The sequence below is a fragment of the Dermacentor albipictus genome, chromosome 1 (genome assembly GCF_038994185.2).
Source record: "Dermacentor albipictus isolate Rhodes 1998 colony chromosome 1, USDA_Dalb.pri_finalv2, whole genome shotgun sequence".
Lineage (NCBI taxonomy): Eukaryota > Metazoa > Arthropoda > Arachnida > Ixodida > Ixodidae > Dermacentor > Dermacentor albipictus.
Window position 1 is genome coordinate 417541220 of NC_091821.1, and position 18591 is coordinate 417559810.

An 18591-nucleotide genomic window follows, 5' to 3' on the forward strand; every position below is an offset into this window, starting at 1 on the left:
TGGTAGCCAAAGAAAATTCAATAACTTTCGCATATCTGGCTCTATCTTTTCAAACTGCATAACAATAAAGTGAAATGATGCAATTATGTGTAGAAATAAAATGCGCTTTTGGCTATGTTCTTCTTCGGCGTCCTACATCTTTATTTTGTGGCTTCATTTGTTGCACCAACGGGCGGCGCTTTCGCTTTTATCGCCTCGGCTGCCATTCTCTTCGTCTGCTCCTGCCACTTTCCGTGCAGACGTTTCTTTCTGCCACTTTTGCAGACGTTTGGTGCGTGCACGTTTCTTCACTTGGTTGGTTGGTAACAACTTTATTTGTAGTCCTGCAAAATTCCTTCATATGCTCTGCAATTTAAACTTTCTTTCTGTTCCTGCGAATGTTTTAGCAACGTCGGAAAGACTGAGGAAAGGACACCAGGCGTGCTGCGCCGCTGTGTGATGTGGCAACTCGGGGAGCAACATAAGGGCGAAATTTTTCCGTTTTCCAGTGAACGAGAGGTAAGCACACGTTTTCTGCAGTCGTTATGAAGAAACAAGTGCTGTAGTTATCAAAACAGCTACAGGATGAAACGAAAGAACTTCCGTGCTTGTTTTCAAGTGAATATCCTTTTTTTTAGTTTGGCGCGGCGCATTTTTCTGCGGTGTTGTAAGAAACTGAAGTTACTTGGCCGACTGGTGCTAGCTGACGCGCAGACAGAAATTTCGCTTAAGTATATGTTAGTGTATGCTTTTCATTTTTTTCTCCATGAGTAAACAAACTTGCAATTTATATGTTCCGAACGTATTTCAATGCTTGCTGCACAAACTGATTACGCTTTAGACCATTCTGGTGGCCTGATTTTGTTGTAACATTACCAGCTTTGAATGATCATGAACACGGCTGAAGTAAAAAGAAAAAATCAATTACGTAGCATTCACTATTTGCGATTTGAATTGCAAGAAGTTCGAGTTACCTATATGACGACATAGGTTCGCTTCCCTCTTCAGCCTGTGCCTAGAAGGGCAGAATTCTTTAGCCGCTTCTTCGTACTCTCAACTATGGTTTCGCTTTTAAGTGTTCTTTAATCATGGCCACGCGGTATTTTGACCAGTTTTCAGATGTGACACATGGTGAAATGACGCTAAATGGTGAGTCCTGGCAGGGCTGGCAAGGGAGCAGATGTATAACGGCTACGGCATCTGCTCGAGCCACTTCAGACGAAGGGACTACGCCGAGCCTGCCGTAGTCGGCTCTGCCGACTGTTGCAGTGGAAAAGCAGTCCCTGATAGATGAAGGTAAGGAAAACAAGTTACTAGTGGTTGCGAATCTGTGCTTCTATAGTTCATTATTTTCGTTCAAAAACAGGGGTTGGCGCAAGTGGCATGAGCGCGGCGAGCGCTATCCTTTCCTCGTCGTTTACTACAGCACCGGGTGCCCTGCGACGTTAAGCAGCGAAATTTGCTTCGCGTGCGCCAAGAAACCGCGTGCTTGTCAGTATATCGTTATCGCTCGCTCGCCTGAGGTGCGCGATGTTCCCGATAATAGGCTAAACTAAAGGCCGAACAGTTTTCCCTGACAATAAGCGAATTCACGTTAGTAAACTGTCTCGCCTCGCTTGGCGCTGCAGCATACGACACGGCGAAACCACTTATTGCCGCGCGCCGCCGTCTTGTGCCTAAGCATGGCTTGCCGTTTTCTAGTAGAAATTCTTCTGAAGCGAAAATTCTAATGCTCATTTGGAAGCTTTTGGAAATTGGCTATAGTGGCTATTGAAAACTATTGGAAGTTAGTTTTGCTCTTATGGGTATTCTGCAGAAAAATGAAGCCAAAGTAAATAAAACGCTAAATTACCTCATCCTTAACAAGATAAATCAAAATTTTCATCGGTCAGCAAAGCAAGTTCTAAAAACTGATGCTGTGTATTCTCAACCAGCTATTGCGAAACCAGCAATGCTTAGCATGTTACATGAATAGATAGCAGCACTGAAGCTTGGAACGTTGCTTAATAAATTTTGGGGGCGTGTTTCTGCTTGAAATGCTGCAAGCAAACATAATCACAACTAATCTGCATGGATTCAAAGTACTACTTTACGAAACCAGTTCCTTTTTCCTCTCATGTGGACTAGAAATTTGATAATGAACGGGCTTTTCGTGTCTTTTCATAAACGGGAAGCGAGGCCATATGGTACGTATGTATTGTCAGAGGAATTCTCTTTGCAGAGGGACATGACACTCAAGCATAAACAGGGCACTGCGCTTGTCCTGTGTGCCTGTGTGTAGTGTTCCTTGAGACAACGTGCCACGCTGGCGAAAACTTGCCGACTAGCATGACTTCATGTCCTGATGATATATTTGTCTGTATGAAACTCAATGAAACTGATATGCCAGATGATTGGAAGTTAGCGCGAGTCGTGCCCATACATAAGAGTGGGGTGCGTAGCTCCGTTCAGAACTACAGGCCCGTTTCCTTAACTAGTATAAGCTGCAAAATTATGGAGCATGTAATATAAAGTTGTGTTATGGCCCACTTAACTAAGCATAATCTCCTAAGTCCCTGCCAACATGGTTTCAGGCGTGGTTTATCGTGCAATACACAGTTGGTAGAGTTTATTCAAGATTTAGCCTCGGCAGTTGATAAGCAACAAGTTGTGGACTGCGTTTTTTTGGATTTCAGTAAAGCGTTTGATGTAGTCGCACACAGTCTCCTACTCTCCAAATGAAAAGCTTATAACTTGGATGGTAAAATAATAGCGTGGATTGCCGAATATTTGTCATTGCGGAAACAGGCTGTGGTTCTGAACGGTATATCTTCGCAATATGCGTCAGTTACGTCGGGAGTTCCCCAAGGCTCAGTGTTGGGGCCACTATTGTTTTTGTTGTATATTAATGATATTTCAGTTGGTATACAGTCTTCATTCAGGATGTTTGCCGATGATTGTGTTGTTTACAGAGTCATAGATGCCATTTCCGATTCACAAATCCTGCAAGTTTACCTAAACACTATCGCAGACTGGTGTGTGCGTTGGGATATGTCGTTAAATATAAATAAGACTGTTCACGTCACCTTTACAAGAAAACGAGCTAATCATCCCTATAGGTATAGAATTCATGATTCAACTCTAAAAGTAAGCAAGGAATTTAAATATCTAGGTGTGTTTTTTACTTCTGATTTACGATGGAACAAGCATGTTAACTATATTGGAAATAAGGCAGCATCAGTTTTGGGATTCTTGCGGCGCAATTTTAGTCATTTACCGAGTAACTTGAAGACGCAGTTGTACTTTAGTCATGTACGTTCAATACTTGAATATGGATGTGTTTGTTGGGACCCACACACATCTGAGCTTATAAACAAATTAGAAAAAATCCAGAATAGGGCAGTTAGATTTGTTCTTGGTAATTATAGCCGGCAGCTTAGCATGACAGAAAGCAAACTTAAACTTAAATGGCAAGAGCTGAAGGATCGTAGAAGGCATATTAGATTAAAATTTTTCCACGATATTTATTATTCTAAAACAGGCATAATCCGCGATAAATATATCCAGGCACCACACTATATATCTAGGCGACTTGACCACTGTTTGAAGGTCAGGGAATTTTCTTGTAGGGGTGACGTCTTCCGTTATTCTTTTTTTGTTAGAACTGTTCGAGATTGGAACAGTTTGCCATCGACCATTGTATATATTACAGAAAATGATGCTTTTTACCACGCATTGAACTAATTTGTTGATGTATTGATTCAAGTTTGTAACCTCCCTGCTGTAATGCCCTACGGGGCGCGATGCAGGTAACTAGTAAATAAATAATAAATAAATACAGGTTCTACAGTGCCGCAGCGAGACCAAATGGGGGAAATATACTCACCAGACACCGCAGGCGTCATCAACCGACTGAAAGATGATACACAAAGGTATCGCGAGTCAGCGAAGTTAAAGAGCTGCCGAAAATTACCATGACGGAATCAGTAGAGAAGTTGATGTGTCATGTGAGCCCAGAGTCATACCAGCTCTTGCAATGCCCGGTGACGCTGCATTATAGCAAGAGGAAGGGAAGGTCATGGAGAAATATTTTCTGGAGCACGTTAGTTTGGTCGCGCAGTTGTGCGGTGTGTCCATTGCTCTGAAAGATAAGCTAAACAGTAGTGTACCATAAGAAATCTTTTGCTTTATTAAGTGTTGCATGGACCGGTTGCAGTAGTTCTGCTATCCGTGGCTTATGCTGCACATAAATGGCATCAATATCGATCACAAAAAACAGGGTGACGGAAAACCCGCTGCAAAGCGGAAGCCCCAAAAGCTCGAAAACTTCCATACCGATCGCCGACCAACGCATGCATGTGCTATACGCGTACAGAACCCCACGATAACCGACGTAACATCGCTCAGAATTCAAAGAAACTGCAGTACCTCCATATTCTTACTGCAATACAGTGCTCGCCTATCTCTTACCTCGCATTCACCGTTGAAGAATAGAGGAACTTCCACTTCGGCACTGATTTGGCGCCGGCACAAAAAGCGGCCGCCGATCATAACCGCCGCTGTCAGGATGACCGGCACTCTTGATCGCCAACGGGTATGCGACAGCATGGCAGTGCAAAATACAGAAGAAACGGTCAGTGTTCTCAGTGAGGTGGCCGCATATGAGCCTGCACTTTGAAAGGCTGCTTTTGTTGCACTCCGTTTAAGTTTTGTGCAACACGTGATACGAAACTACGATTCTCTTCAGATTTCCTCATCGTAATAAATTCACCCAGCCGCCAGCGGGGCAAAATTTTTAACAAAGTGTACCAACAAATGCATCAAGCAGCCTCCACGCGGAACTTGTTTCCGACACGCGTACTTTTTTGTGTGGCCTCGCCGCATCTGCATAATGCTGCTTAGTATTAATAGCGATACGACGAACGAAACATATTCCACGAGGTTGCCGCTTTAAGCGCTTTGAGTTGAAACAACGCCGTTAGGTCAAAGTCACAGCACATGATTCGACGATATATACTCTACCGCATATGCACCTATACACTACATGCAAAGTGTATCCGAAATACTTACAGCCGGGAGCAAAACTATACGGACCACAGGGTCACCGAAGAAATGGACTTTCTTCGTAATTAACATCCACAAACTAAAATTGAGGAGTACATTGAAAAGTTCACAATATCTAGCTTGGTCTGCCGTCTTTCCAAGCTACATTCTCAGGTAGAGGAGAAAATCAGCTTTATTTCAGAATCCCTGGTCCGTATACGTTTGTTAACGGTTGTTCGTTGTACAAGGGGGCCGCTTTATTGTGGCCGGATATATTTACTACTCCAGCTCAATGTATGTATGTATGTATGTATGTATGTATGTATGTATGTATGTATGTATGTATGTATGTATGTATGTATGTATGTATGTATGTATGTATGTATATATATATATATATATATATATATGTGTGTGTGTGTGTGTGTGTGTGTGTGTGTGTGTGTGTAAGGCGCTAAGTTATTTCTCAAATCACTGACATGTGTTCAGCTTGAAGCTGCACCAAACGCCCCGAATTCTTGTGCCTTTTCGGGCGCGCGAGGAATGGACCGGAAATCATTTTGGCAAATCTCAAGTTGCTCCCACGTCGTTGGCTACCCGCCACCCGAGGCCAAGCTATGAAACTTATACGACACAGATGTTTCCTCCATTTCACATGCCGCAAACGCGTTATAGCGGCGCTTGGCATTCTCGGCTGTTGTATTCGAGACCCTGGGGAGAATTCGCGGTATGGTGTCAGAAAGCTTCCGTGTCGAGCGCCGTACCGATTGTATTGTCGGTCCAACTCTCGAAGCTTCGAACTCGAGAAGGCAATTTACGGGTCGCGGCATAATATTGAACGAGAATCGCTCCTCCTTTTGTTGGCAGCTGTTGTCTGAAGAGAAGAAAGAAGTCTGATATCCAGCGACTCGCTTCCGCGCTCCTTTCGTGAACAAAGCACGCCTTATTTCGTCTATCGCGTTCGCCCGACTGGATCAGAAATATATTGGCTCGTTAAGGCTTCTGGGCACTCCTCCCTTGAGATTCAGAAAGGGCAATAAGCGACTGACGCCGGCACCTAATTTACATACTAAAATGCGCCTAAATTCGCGTGCCGAGTCAGAAGGTCGCGGCAGTGAATCTGCGTGCTGTAGACTATGCAGATTCTGTCATGCGTGCAATGTGAACTGCACCAACATTCGGCGCGCGTGGTATGAGCCACGTCAAACGGCAGCGGCTGAGCGATCACATCATAATGAAATTGTGCCGCCTGCAATGCTGCATATGATCGAATTAGACCTAATTCCTTAGTCTGGCATGTTTTATTTATTTGACTTCTCTCTCTCTCTCTCTCTCTCTCTCTGTTTCTGAAGGATATCAGACAAAAATACTTTAAAATAATTCGTGGGGTTTTAGGTACCATATTATGAGGCACGCCATAGTGGAGCTATCCGGAATAATTTAGGCCACCTGAGCTTCTTTAACGTGAACCCAATGCACGGTATGCATGAGCGTTTCCGCATTCCGCCAGGCCAGGGAATCGTGCCAGGGACCTCGTGTTTAGCAGCGGACTGCCGTAGCTGCTACCCCGGTGCATTGCGTCTTTTCGTTCGCGTGCGGTTTCTCGTTTTGCTAGCACCAAATGTGGTACGTTGGGTCACACCATTTTTTGTTTCACCGAAACAAGAATACAGAGGTGCAGCAGTGCATGACAGTTCTGTTTGTGAAGTCCGTGCTCGGGAAAGTAAAGAAAACCCAAGCCACGTCATCCTACACTGCCTCATTTGTAGTTTTACCCTGGGCTCCCAAGTGCCATTCAGTCCACCGTCATTTGGTTAACGTCCTTCCCCCAACAAGGCCATGACTGAGGACACAGAATAGCCTTTTACGAATGTTAGAGCTAGCGCTATTAGTTCTTGCCGATTTCCTCGCACAACCTCATGCTTACTCTAGCCCCAAAGGGATCAATCTTTCATTACAGATGCATTCCGCTTCCTCTTCCCCATCGGATGTAGGGATAGATGGATGGCTGTTATGAGCGTCCCCTTTGGAATGGTGTGGTTGGTTGCGCCATCATGCTTGCATTACAGCGCCATCTACTGTCGACAATTTGGAAAGTTAATGGGTGTACAAATTTAAAAAATAATATGATTGTGGGCCGGTGTGCACCCGCTTCGGATGCACGCCGAGCGTCCACCTCAGTTTGCATACCCGTACGCCACGAAGAACATAATCCGTACGTGCGTGGTCAGTTCAGGAGAGTTGTAGTATTTGAGCAGGAACACACTCAGGGCCAAGCTTGCAGTCCACGCTCTTGATGCGTACTGGCTGCACGTCACCAAGAAGACGGCCACGTAACCCCACTGGCTGTGCGGCCTGTGCAGCAGCCACAACAACACGCCTGCTGACTTGAAGGCCTGGGGGAAAAAAATGAAGTTCCATGGTGTAACGCGCCGCGACGGCGGTGGGGCTACATTGGATCTGGAGGAGCTCGGCCACAGCGACCCGTTATTAACATTTCACGAGATCGTCTCCCATTATAAAGAGGAACGCAGGCGCCTCCCGCCTCCACATCCAAATCTATGCAGATCACAATCGATCACGCTTAGGATGCTTCAGACGAGGTCATATCCCTCGCGAAGTTTCTTAAGCAGGATTTATCCAGAAATCGACCCACAGTGCCCGGATTGTGGGGAGGTAAGCACTCTACCTCATATGCTCTGGCAGTGTCCTGCATTACGGGATACGTCCCTCACCAGCGAACGGGACTAGGACGAGGCCATATCTAGTACGCAACTCAAGTTCCAGTCCATGGCCGTCCAGAGGGCCCGTGAAAGAGCGGAGAGGCTTGGCCTCCCGATTCCGACATGGGAGCAGCCAGCGGCGAGCCGGGGGCCCCAACGGGTCTCCACCGGCTAGTCTCTCAGGACCTCGATAAAAGTTCATTGTCTGTCTGTCTGTCCATGGTGTAATACAGACTTCTAAGCTGTCACCAGTGCACTGCGAGCACGTCTCGATCGAGTCTCCCACACCGTTATCTTACGGCGAGCCTCATATGCGGAGAAGGGTACGGCCTTAAATTTCTCATTTCCTGAGTCACCCAGCTCAACCTCAACAACAATCAAACTTTTCGTTTAATGTGCAATCGAAGTGAAGGGAAAATAATAATAGAATGAGCTTGGCAATCTGTTTACTACCAGCACAATGACGGTGTAAGTCACTTGAGGTAATTCCAATATTTCTCAACATGCTGCACGAGCTTTCACTGAAGTCCATTTTATGCCCTAATTTATTCCGAAATATTTGGAGATCATACAGATTCGTGTGGCATTGCTTTTTTGCAAAGAGACCAAGTTGATCAGTGCGTTACATTTGTTATGCGTATTCGGTAGCTGGGCGGCAAAAGATGTTCGCTAAGCATATAGATTTCCGACCTTTGGTGTCCCCTCTGGTATGCCAAAGGAGACGTGGCGTATTGGAAATCTATACGTTTAGCGATCATACCAGAGTAAGCAGGCCAACCCCAATCAAGAAACGACACTAGCGACGTCGTACCTTCGCCCCCATCCCTCCCCCACCCCCCGGTTCCTGTCACGCCGTACCATCCTCCCAATATCCAGTAAAACCGAAAGAAAAGGGAGCCGGAATTCAATAAACGTTTTCTCTTTCTCTCTCGCTCATCTCACTCTACGTAAATCACTCATGTGAAATGATCGTGCGTCATCCGAGAACAAGACGACCAATAAATTTGATATGGGAGGAGGGAAAGAGATAAGAAGAAGGCAGGGAGGTTAACCAGAATCACGTCCCGTTGGCTACCCTACACCGGGGAAATGGGAAAGGGGGAAAACAAAGATAACAGGGAGAGAGAGGAGGGAAGGAAATTGCAGTGAGTTCGATGACGTGTGTGGCCTTACAGAAATTGCATTAATAGTCACAAATGTTCGCACAAGCCCGTCGTCCTTAAGAAGCACAAAAGTGCCTTCACCGCTTTATGGGCCGACGGGCGATGGGGGCGGTGTTCCAGCAGCACCTGCACAGAAAGCGGCCGATTGTCCAGTTTTTTAAAAGCTTTGGCAAGTTCTTGTCTCTCAGGGGTGTATCGTGGACAGTGGCACAGCAGGTGGTCGATGTTTTCTTCCGTGCCACAGACCTCGCATGCTCCACTGTCAGTCACTCCAATTAATGTAGAGTATGCCTTTGTGAAGGCAACTCCTAACCAAAGGCGACAGAGAAGCGTAGCTTCACGTCGAGGAAGTCCGAGTGGAGGCCGGAGTTGCAGGGAGGGGTTTAGTCGATGCAGTCGTGTAAGTCGTAAGTTTGGCGAATTCCACTCGATTAGTGTGAGACTGCGTGCCAGGTGTCGAAGCTGCCTAGCGGCGTCTGTCCTCGAAAGCGGAATTGGAACGCTCTGCTCTTCATGATGTGCTGTACGAGCAGCGTTATCGGCGGAATCATTGCCACTGATTCCACAATGGCCAGGTACCCATTGAAAAACGACCTCGTGACCTTTTTGTTGGACATGATGGTAAAGTTTCGCAATTTCGTATGTCAATTGGTCATGGCATCCGTGTCGGAGAACTGACTGCGTGCACTGTAATGCCGGTTTTGAATCACAGAACACAGCCGATTTTGTAGCTCTTTCAGATTCAATGAATTCCAGTGCTCGACGCAGGGCCGTTAGTTCTGCCGCCGTTGAGGTCGTGACATGCGATGTCTTGAAGCGCAGTGTCATTCCTCGCGTTGGTACCACCACGGCACCACCGGAACTGCACGACGTAGTTGATCCATCGGTATAGATGTGCACGTGGTTGCTGTACTTTTCATGCAAAAGAAGTAAGGTCAACTGTTTTAGAGCAGAGGCCGGTAGATCTGTCTTCTTCTGTAGTCCTGTAATGATTAGATGTACTTGTGGATGGCTCAAACCCCACGGAGGAAAGGCTGGCTTGGCCGCAGGTGCGTACCCTGAATTAAATGACGCACGATGCGCGCTGAGAATGCCGCTAAATGCCGAGCAGGGCCTTGCAGCAGTGAGGCTCGCCAAGTGGTGGGAAGGGGTCCTAGCATAATGCCTGAGATTCATACACATTGTCTCAACGGTAATGTGCGTAGCGATTGGGTAATCCTGCGCAAGGGCAATGGTTTCAGCAGTCGATGCACTGCGTGGTAACCCAAGACATATCTTAAGGGCTTGAGCTTGAATACTCTGTATCGTACGCAGGTTAGACTTGCAGGTGTTGGATATTGCAGGCAGGCTGTATCGCAGGAATCCAACGAACAACGCCATGTACAGCTGTAACATAGCGTGTACAGATGCTCCCCAACTTTTTTCCTGGAAGGAACCTGAACAGGTGACAGATAACAGTCAGTCGCTTTTTCACGTAATTGACGTGCGGAGTCCAAGACAGGTCTCTGTCAATTACGACTCCCAAGAATCTATGACTTCTGCTGTATGGTATAAGTTGTCCGTTAATAGATACGCCGTAACCAGACATTGCCTTCCTCGTGAATGCCACCATTGCGCACTTTCCGCATGAAATTTCAAGTCCTTGTTCACGAAGGTAGCAAGATGTCATTGTGGCAGCCTTCTGAAGCCGAGCGCGAAGCTGAAGTCGTGTCACGCTTGATGTCCAAATGCAGATGTCGTCCGCATAGATGGAAAGTCGTACGGTGCTTGGCAGGTTCTCAACTAATCCACAGAGGGTGAGATTGAAAAGAGTCGGGCTAAGCACTCCGCCTTGAGGGACTCCTCGGCTACCGTAATGCTCGGATGTCGGGCCATTTTCTGTGTCTACATAGAATGGTCTCCTCTGTAAGTAGCTGCACACCCACATATAGATCTTACCACCAAGTCCGACGGCTTTATGATAATGTCACCCATGAAGCTATAAATTTAATAATAATAATAATATTTGGGGTTTTACGTGCCAAAACCACTTTCTGATTATGAGGCACGCCGTAGTGGAGGACTCCGGAAATTTTGACCACCTGGGGTTCTTTAACGTGCACCTAAATCTAAGCACACGGGTGTTTTCGCATTTCGCCCCCATCGAAATGCGGCCGCCGTGGCCGGGATTCGATCCCGCGATCTCGTGCTCAGCAGCCCAACACCATAGCCACGGAGCAACCACGGCGGGTTGCTATAAATTTGATATCACGCCTAAATAAGATGCTCGACTGCAACCTTGTTTAGAGCCGAAGCTTTCTGTTCATGTTTAACGAACCACAACGAATAAACGGTTCACGTAAATCTCAAACGGTCAGTCTTAAAAAGCATGAAAGATTCTTGGGTTTTACGTACCATCGTAGTGAGTCACGCCGTATTACGAGGCACGCCATAGTGAGGGGCTCCAGATTAATTTTGACCACGTGAGGTTCTTTAACGTGCACCCAAATCTAAGTACGCGTTCGTTATTGCATTTCGACCTCAACAAAATGTAACCACCGCTGCCGAAATCGAACCCGCGACTTCGAGCTCAGCAGCGCAACGTCATAGCCACTGGACAGCTGCGGCAAGAGGAGGAGGAGAAAATAGAGAGAGAAGGCAGGGATGTTAACCATAAATGTGATGTGTTCTTAGCGATGCGAGCTCGATCTTACCAGCGCAGCGGTTTTCTCGACAAGAATTACGACTGCGCCGGCTTGACAAAAAATACCTGCCACACGTGAGAGCGTAGGGTTCGGAATGGATTGTAAAATTATTGGTGTTTATGGAAAGCAAAAACGCTATGTCAAATATGCTTTCGATATATTGCTATCACTTCTGAAGAAGTCTTTGCCATTCCGTAAACAGAAAGATGTGAATGCTGGTGACAAGGAGGGAGAGAGGGGGGGGGGGGGAGGAGTATCAAAAATGGACGAGCGACCCCGCACGTGATCATCCTACATGTTGTGAGACGGATTGGGAAGGGAAAGAAAGATAGAGAAAATAGACAGGCGTTCCGATAGACAACGTACACTAGGCGAGATGCAGCATGTCTATAGCATGGTGGTCAACTCTGTTTGGTGAGCCATTCTAATGCAATAGGCGACATTGATCAGTGAAGGCTGCTCGCATCAACAATCGGTGCAGCATTTTTGCGTCAAATCATTAGAACGTCGGCATGCGACTGCAATCCGCCTTTTGCGATGCATTGTGGCGCCATCGTGCGGTGGCCAGGAGAAACAGTTTCGCAGGCGCCGCTGCGCGCCGCGACAGCCGCCCCACTCGAGACTCCTGACCAACAAGCACCGTGTGAGGCAAGACCGAAACCATGTGTACGCGCCGTCACATTTTGTCATCGTCAGCTAGCCATGAAGCCCGCTGGTGAATGCTTTGTATCCGATGGTTTCTTCAGCGTGACGAGCGGCTGGAAGAAGCGCTTCGGCAACGCTTAACAAGCTCCTCCTTGACCTGAAACTGCTGCACCTGTGGCCTAAAGTGAATAAGTGATAAAACAGTATCAGTACGCACAAAAACGCATGACGCTAACAGGGCGTGATGTGTACTTCTTAGGGCAAATGTCACGTTTCATCACTGCATGTCTTGCTTGATCCCCCTTAACCCTTTCCCCTGCGCAGGGTAGCCAACCGGAACTACCTCTGGTTAACCTCCCTGCCTTTCTCTGCATTATCTTCTCTCTCTCTCTCTCTCTCTCTCTCTCTCTGGCTTTATCGCGTGCCATAGCACTAGGCGTATATATATACACAGGCAGCGAGGAGGCCAACGATATGCCACTTCGCATAAGTTATTTACCCACATAAAGTGTACGCACATCTACAAAAATGCCAAGAAAATGGTCAGAATGCCCAAAATCGGTGATACCTCCTGTTTGTAGAGCACCTGTGCTTTTGTTCTCGTTACTACATCCTGCGCCGCCCTCTCTGGAACGTATTAAACCAGCTGGCCTCATGATCATTTTCAGAAGCCAATATTCTTGGACCACAACCATGCGCGTTGCTGACCCAGAAATCAATGAAGGGGTTTTTGCACTATTTGAAGTCGACAGGTCTCTGCAACAGTTTGCAGACTTGGTCTACTGCTTCTAGCCTGCGCGTGACTGATGCTCTCTCTTTTCCTTTCTTCCTCTCCTCTCTTCTTTCTCTCTTTTCAGATCTTTCCGCCTTACCCCAGCCGTTATCGAGGTATTGCGCAGTTTAGGAGTGCGGTGAACGTGAAGATCTTAGCATTTATTTATAAAGAATCCACACTACCTTAATTCTCCACAACGAAAGCGGAAAAACACCGATCAAAAAAGAGGGTCACACAAGGAGACGTAATGTGACCATTGCAATTCACTGCATACTTAGAAGAAGTATTCAAGCCCTTAAGCTGCGCGATATTAGGAGTGGGTATCAATGGCGAAGATCTTGGCAACCTACAGTTTGCAAATGACATTTTCCTGTTCAGCAATTATGGGGATCAGTTTCAACGAACGATTGATGACTTTAGCTGAGAAAGCGCAAGAGTAACGTTGAAGAACAATATGCAGAAAACAAAAGTACTGTTCAATATCCTGATAAGAAGAGAACAAGAATTATTAATTGATAGTCAGCCTCTGGAGGTCAATTTCTCACAGAGGAGACTGATCGGGAGAAGAAAATTTAAATAAAAATGAGTAGGAGTACATACGGCAGGCCTAATCAAATCACGACCAACAGCTACCGCTATCCATAAAGAAAAGTGTACAATCATTGTATTCGACCGGTGCTAACATATGTGCCACAAACTTGGGCGTTAACAGAGGACATTGAGAACAAGTTAAAAAAGGGGCAAGGAGCGATGGAACGAAAGCGTTTGGGCGTAGCATTAATAGACCGGAAGACGGAGGCGCGCATTAGGAAAGAAAATTGAACTTGGCAGGCCATGTAATACGTACGGCACATTACCGGTGGGGTGTTAGAGTTACTGAATGGGCGCCAAGGAAAGAGTAGCGCAGTCGAGGACGGCAGGAAATTAGGTGGTATGATGAAATAAGGAAATTTACCGGCAAAACTTGTAATCAGCTAGCGCAATACCGAGGTAACTGGAGACTGATAGGAGAGGCCTTCATCCGGCAGTAGATATAAAAATAAGGTGAAAAGGAGGATGAAGATGATGACACCACGACTCCTGTGCAGGGTTGCAAACGGGACGTGCGTCTGCTTAACGTCATTGCTTTTCCTTGATTCTCTATCTTTCTGCAGCCGTGTTACGGCAGACGCCCAAGTGCAGATATCGTCGGCATATATTGACACCTGAACTGTGTTGGGCAAGGTACGAGCACGGCTGCAAAAGGCAGCTACGATAACATCTCTGTACTTGCGAAAACAGAACTTAGAGCTGTCTTCAGAGAAATGCTGCCTTGTTACATTCACTCGAAAGGAAATGAAGCGTTACAGTGTAAAGGTCAATGGGCAAGCAGTAGCAAATGCACGAAAACACCGCTTTTTAGGGGTAATTATTGACCGAGACCTATCATGGAGCCCGCATGTTTCATACCTGAAGAAGAGATTATTGACAATAATACATCTCCTCAAATTTCTCGGCGGAAAGTGATGGGGCACTTCGGTGCGGTCAATGCTGCAGCTGTATAACGCCTTGTTCCTCGGCTTCGCAAGATACAGCCTCCCTGTGATTGGCAACACCTGCAAAACAAACCTGCGTGTACTCCAGGGACTACAAGCTCAGGCCCTAAGGACGTGTCTCGGTCTTCCGAGGTGTGCGTCTACAGCGGCAACGATCGTCATAGCTCGAGATCACCCAATATCAACGTACTTGGCAACCGACGCTCTCAGGGCGCATATTCGGCACGTTGCCCGATTACCTTCTCACCATCTTGCCGCTCTACCCACAGAAAGGCCACACACAACTTTCAGTCGTTTAATTGATGCCAATCGCCTCTCATTGCCATCGAACTACATGCCTGCAGCAAGACCATCCTTACCTTTATGGTGCCTGCACAGACCTGACATACGCCTCACCATCCCAGGAATCATGAAGAAAGCCAACATGTCCTCGTTTGCCCTTAAGCAGGCCACGTTAGAACATTTACATGAGGTGCACAGTGGCCGCGTACACGTTTACATCGACGGTTCAGTTACATCTGCAAGCGCAGCTGCCGCTGTGCTGATACCAAGAAGATCCGTCAAGATACAGCTAAAGACGTCACATGTATCATCAACGACAGCTGCTGAACTCGTAGCCCTGCGTGCGGCTCTTCATTTTATTAAGGAGGAACCATCCCAGGCATGGTCAATCTTCTGTGATTCCAAGGCAGCCCTACAGAGTGTACTCTCAGCACTGCGCCATGGATCACATGAGCAGCTCGCCGCAGAGATCAGAGAAGTCCACCATCGACTAGTTGACGAAGGACACGATATAATATATCAGTGGTTGCCTAGTCACTGTGGCATACATGGCAATGATCGAGCAGACGCAGCTGCCCGATCTGCCCATGACGGCGTCAACTGCGTTGCCATTCCTCTTTCGAGAGCCGACGCAGCGAAAAAACGTGCCACACTTGCGCGTGAACTGACATTAGCCCAGTGGAATTCATCCGATTTCACAAGTGCACGCCTCCATACTCTGGACCCTAATTTACGGCTCCATATTCCGTCCGAGCTTCCACAACGTGACTGCACCCTTCTTATCCGTCTATGGCTTGGAGTAGCATTTTCAAATGCCTACTCTTTCCTTATCGGAATAGCCAACAGCCCACTGTGTGACTTCTGCGGGTGCAACGAAACGATCGAGCATCTTCTTTGTCAGTGCTCTCGTTTTAACCTACAAAGAACTGTCCTCTCAGCCACCTTAGACAAACTGGACAAGCGCCCAATGACAGAAGACAAGATCCTTGGAACCTGGCCTACGCGAACATCAGCACGATCCGCTATGAAGGCGCTGCTGCGATACTTGAAAGACACGGGACTTTCTGACAAATTGTGACAGTACACTGTGTGGCGCAGGACTGTACGGTGACACTGCGTAAGACTAGGAATGCCTTTGCGGGTTGCGTGACAGTGCCCACAGAAATAGTTCGTGTGTACGTGCGTGTGTGTGCTTAGGTTTTTTTTTCCTTTTTTTTAATCCTTCTTTCTTTCTCACCTATTGCATCCCCTTTCCCTTCCCCCAGAACAGGGTAGCCAACCGGAGATAATCTCTGGTTAACCTCCCTGTCTTTCCTTTGCCTTTCTCTCTCTCTCTCTCTCTCTCTCTCTCTATCTTTCTGTCTCATCATTTAGGAACTCGTTTTATAACCGATTGCAAAGCCCCCAAGTTTTTCTCTTGTGAGACTCAAAGGAGTCACTGCAATGTTCGCTGTAAGCGTTGCAGTGTATACCGGTGTAGACTATATGAGGAGTTTTTTTTCGAAATGAGCCAAATCCATAAACCGAAACTAGGTCAGATAAAACGGTAATGACAAGAAAAATTAGGCAACTTTCTCATAGAAAACCCGTTGCAACGAAATGGGTCAAATAACGCCAGGCGAACGTGTTCGCAGATCGTATTTCGTATCGAAATTGAGCCAGATCCAGCTGTTGCACGGATCAAAATGAGCCAAATCCATTTGCCCAATAGGAGAGCACTTTTGGCGTGACGTCATGTAGCCATGGCAGCCTCCTTGTCAGTTCCCGCCAAGGAGTTGGTTCCCGCCTGACAGCTCAGAGTGTTTCGTTCGTGTTTTCGCGAGTTGTTCGCTTTTCTGATATCGTTGTTCATGGATTCTGATGGCAATGAAGAGATCGGCGAAAATCTATCCCTAGACGTCGACGACGAAGTGAAAAGAAGCCGCATCACCACCGTAAAAGCAAGAATGCGCCGTTGCCAATTAGAGACGATTGAGCACTACCTACTGGAATGCCGGCGTTTCTCCACCATGAGGAAAATGAGTTTAGAAATTACAATGCGACATCTTGGCCTGCCATTGAACACTCCGGTACTACTGTCTTTCGGAGCGTCTGAGCTTGGGCACTCACACAGGAATGTGTGCTTCGCCTTAGAAACATTTATTATTGAATCAAACCGATTTCATTGATGACCGTATTATTCTATTCATTCCTCCTCTATTGCCTCATTGATATATTATAGACAATTATTTTTTTTCCTCTACGTAGCATGACAATCTACTGAACCGTTTCGATTTTCCCTCGCCTAAATTCATGTAACAAAATTTTAGATTTTTACCTCCATTTTCTGAATACATAAGCAAAGTCTGCCCGACTCTTGGCCAATCCCCGCGAGTGGGTAAGCGCCACACTCATCAAGGACATCATCATCATCATCATAATCATCAAATGCAAAATGCAGTGCCCTGCTGCCAATGTTATTATAGCTTTTCTGTCAAGATTACATGATGCCATTCTCGAAAGCCAATTTTAATAAAGTTTTCATAGCAATACCGCCTAAAATCCAGCGTTTCAATTCAATACGAGCCAAATCCAAAGTTCTCACCCTAATATTGGGCATATTTGGCGCATAATTTTTCATTACTTGTGGTCGTAAACTTGCCCTAGCTGACATGTAAAGCATATCATATAATAGCTTTGATAGCGTTGCATTTAGGTCCGGTAACAAATTTTTGCTTTTTTCTCAACTTCTGTTTACGTGGATTTGACCCATTTCGAAAAAAAACTCCTCATATGAACAACTGCTGTTTGAGATCCAGGAGACCATACGGCAGCTGGCTGAAAGGGGACCCACCACGAAGTTAAGGTGACAATATTGGCAACAAGAACACCGCGCAAGCTCCTCCATTACACCATGAAAAATACCAGCTTTTAATTAATTCTTTATTATTTAAATTATGTTGCGCCAATGCCACGATCTGTTTATGAGGCGCACCGTAGTGGGCACTCCGGATTAATCTGACCACCTGGGGTTCTTTAGCGTGCCCCCAATGAACAGTTCCAATGCAACAAATACGCCCAGTGAACTTGTACATGGGCATATCTTCCATTTCGTCCCCATCAATATGTGGCCGTGGCAGCCCGGATATAAGCCCGCGAGCTCGGGCTTAAGCAACCCAATTGCACAGCCACTAAGCCACAACAACGGGCACTGGCATTTATGAAACCTTCTTGCAAGAAAAAGGACGCCCCAAAGACTGCTTCGCGTATATAACACATCCATCTTGTTCATTTTTTGCGTGTTATTAGGTGCAATTTACAGAATTGTGCTGCCATCTTTATTGCTATATTAGGCATTGCAAACGTGATAGTTAAATTTTCTTAAATTTTGAAATATTCAAGAGAATTTTTTGTACAACTTGACGGCCTAAGTAAATGAGCACATGCCGGGTGTTACTTTTGGAAGGTCACACAATTTTTAAAAGTTACGTGTGGCAGATATCACAATTCTAAACCTCGATCTGTATTACTCGATGAAGCTGCCATAAGTTCTACGAGAAATTAAAATACCTTATTAAATAAATAACACAATTATGATAATTACATTCTAATTAATTACTTTACGACACATATTTAAATCTGCAAATAAAGCAGGTAAGGTCGCAAGGCGTATCCACTTGGAACGAGTTCTCAGTTTGTTGATATTCATTTTGAATGTGTACGATGGAATCCAATGGCGTTTCAGTTACTTCTTTTAGTAGTCTCTTTCATGTACTGAAGCACGAACGAAACTGGAACACCAAT

General features: G+C 46.2%; 1 protein-coding gene and 1 long non-coding RNA gene across 2 annotated transcripts in view; one reads left to right on the forward strand and one right to left on the reverse strand.

The window, feature by feature from the left end:
• Positions 1–18591, reverse strand: part of LOC135900366 (lysosomal cholesterol signaling protein-like) — a 187923-nt gene that overhangs the window by 23549 nt on the left and 145783 nt on the right. Inside the window, exons 10-11 of the mRNA XM_070532233.1 lie at positions 7192–7397; positions 4429–4537 (exon numbers count right to left, since the gene is read on the reverse strand). Of these exons, the coding sequence (XP_070388334.1) occupies positions 4429–4537; positions 7192–7397 (315 nt within the window). The remainder of the gene's footprint in view (positions 1–4428; positions 4538–7191; positions 7398–18591) is intronic.
• LOC135900425 (uncharacterized) overlaps positions 150–18591 on the forward strand; it is a 142323-nt gene continuing 123881 nt past the window's right edge. The window contains exons 1-3 of the long non-coding RNA XR_011511458.1: positions 150–298; positions 387–498; positions 1092–1275. This is a non-coding gene — a long non-coding RNA (uncharacterized lncRNA). The remainder of the gene's footprint in view (positions 299–386; positions 499–1091; positions 1276–18591) is intronic.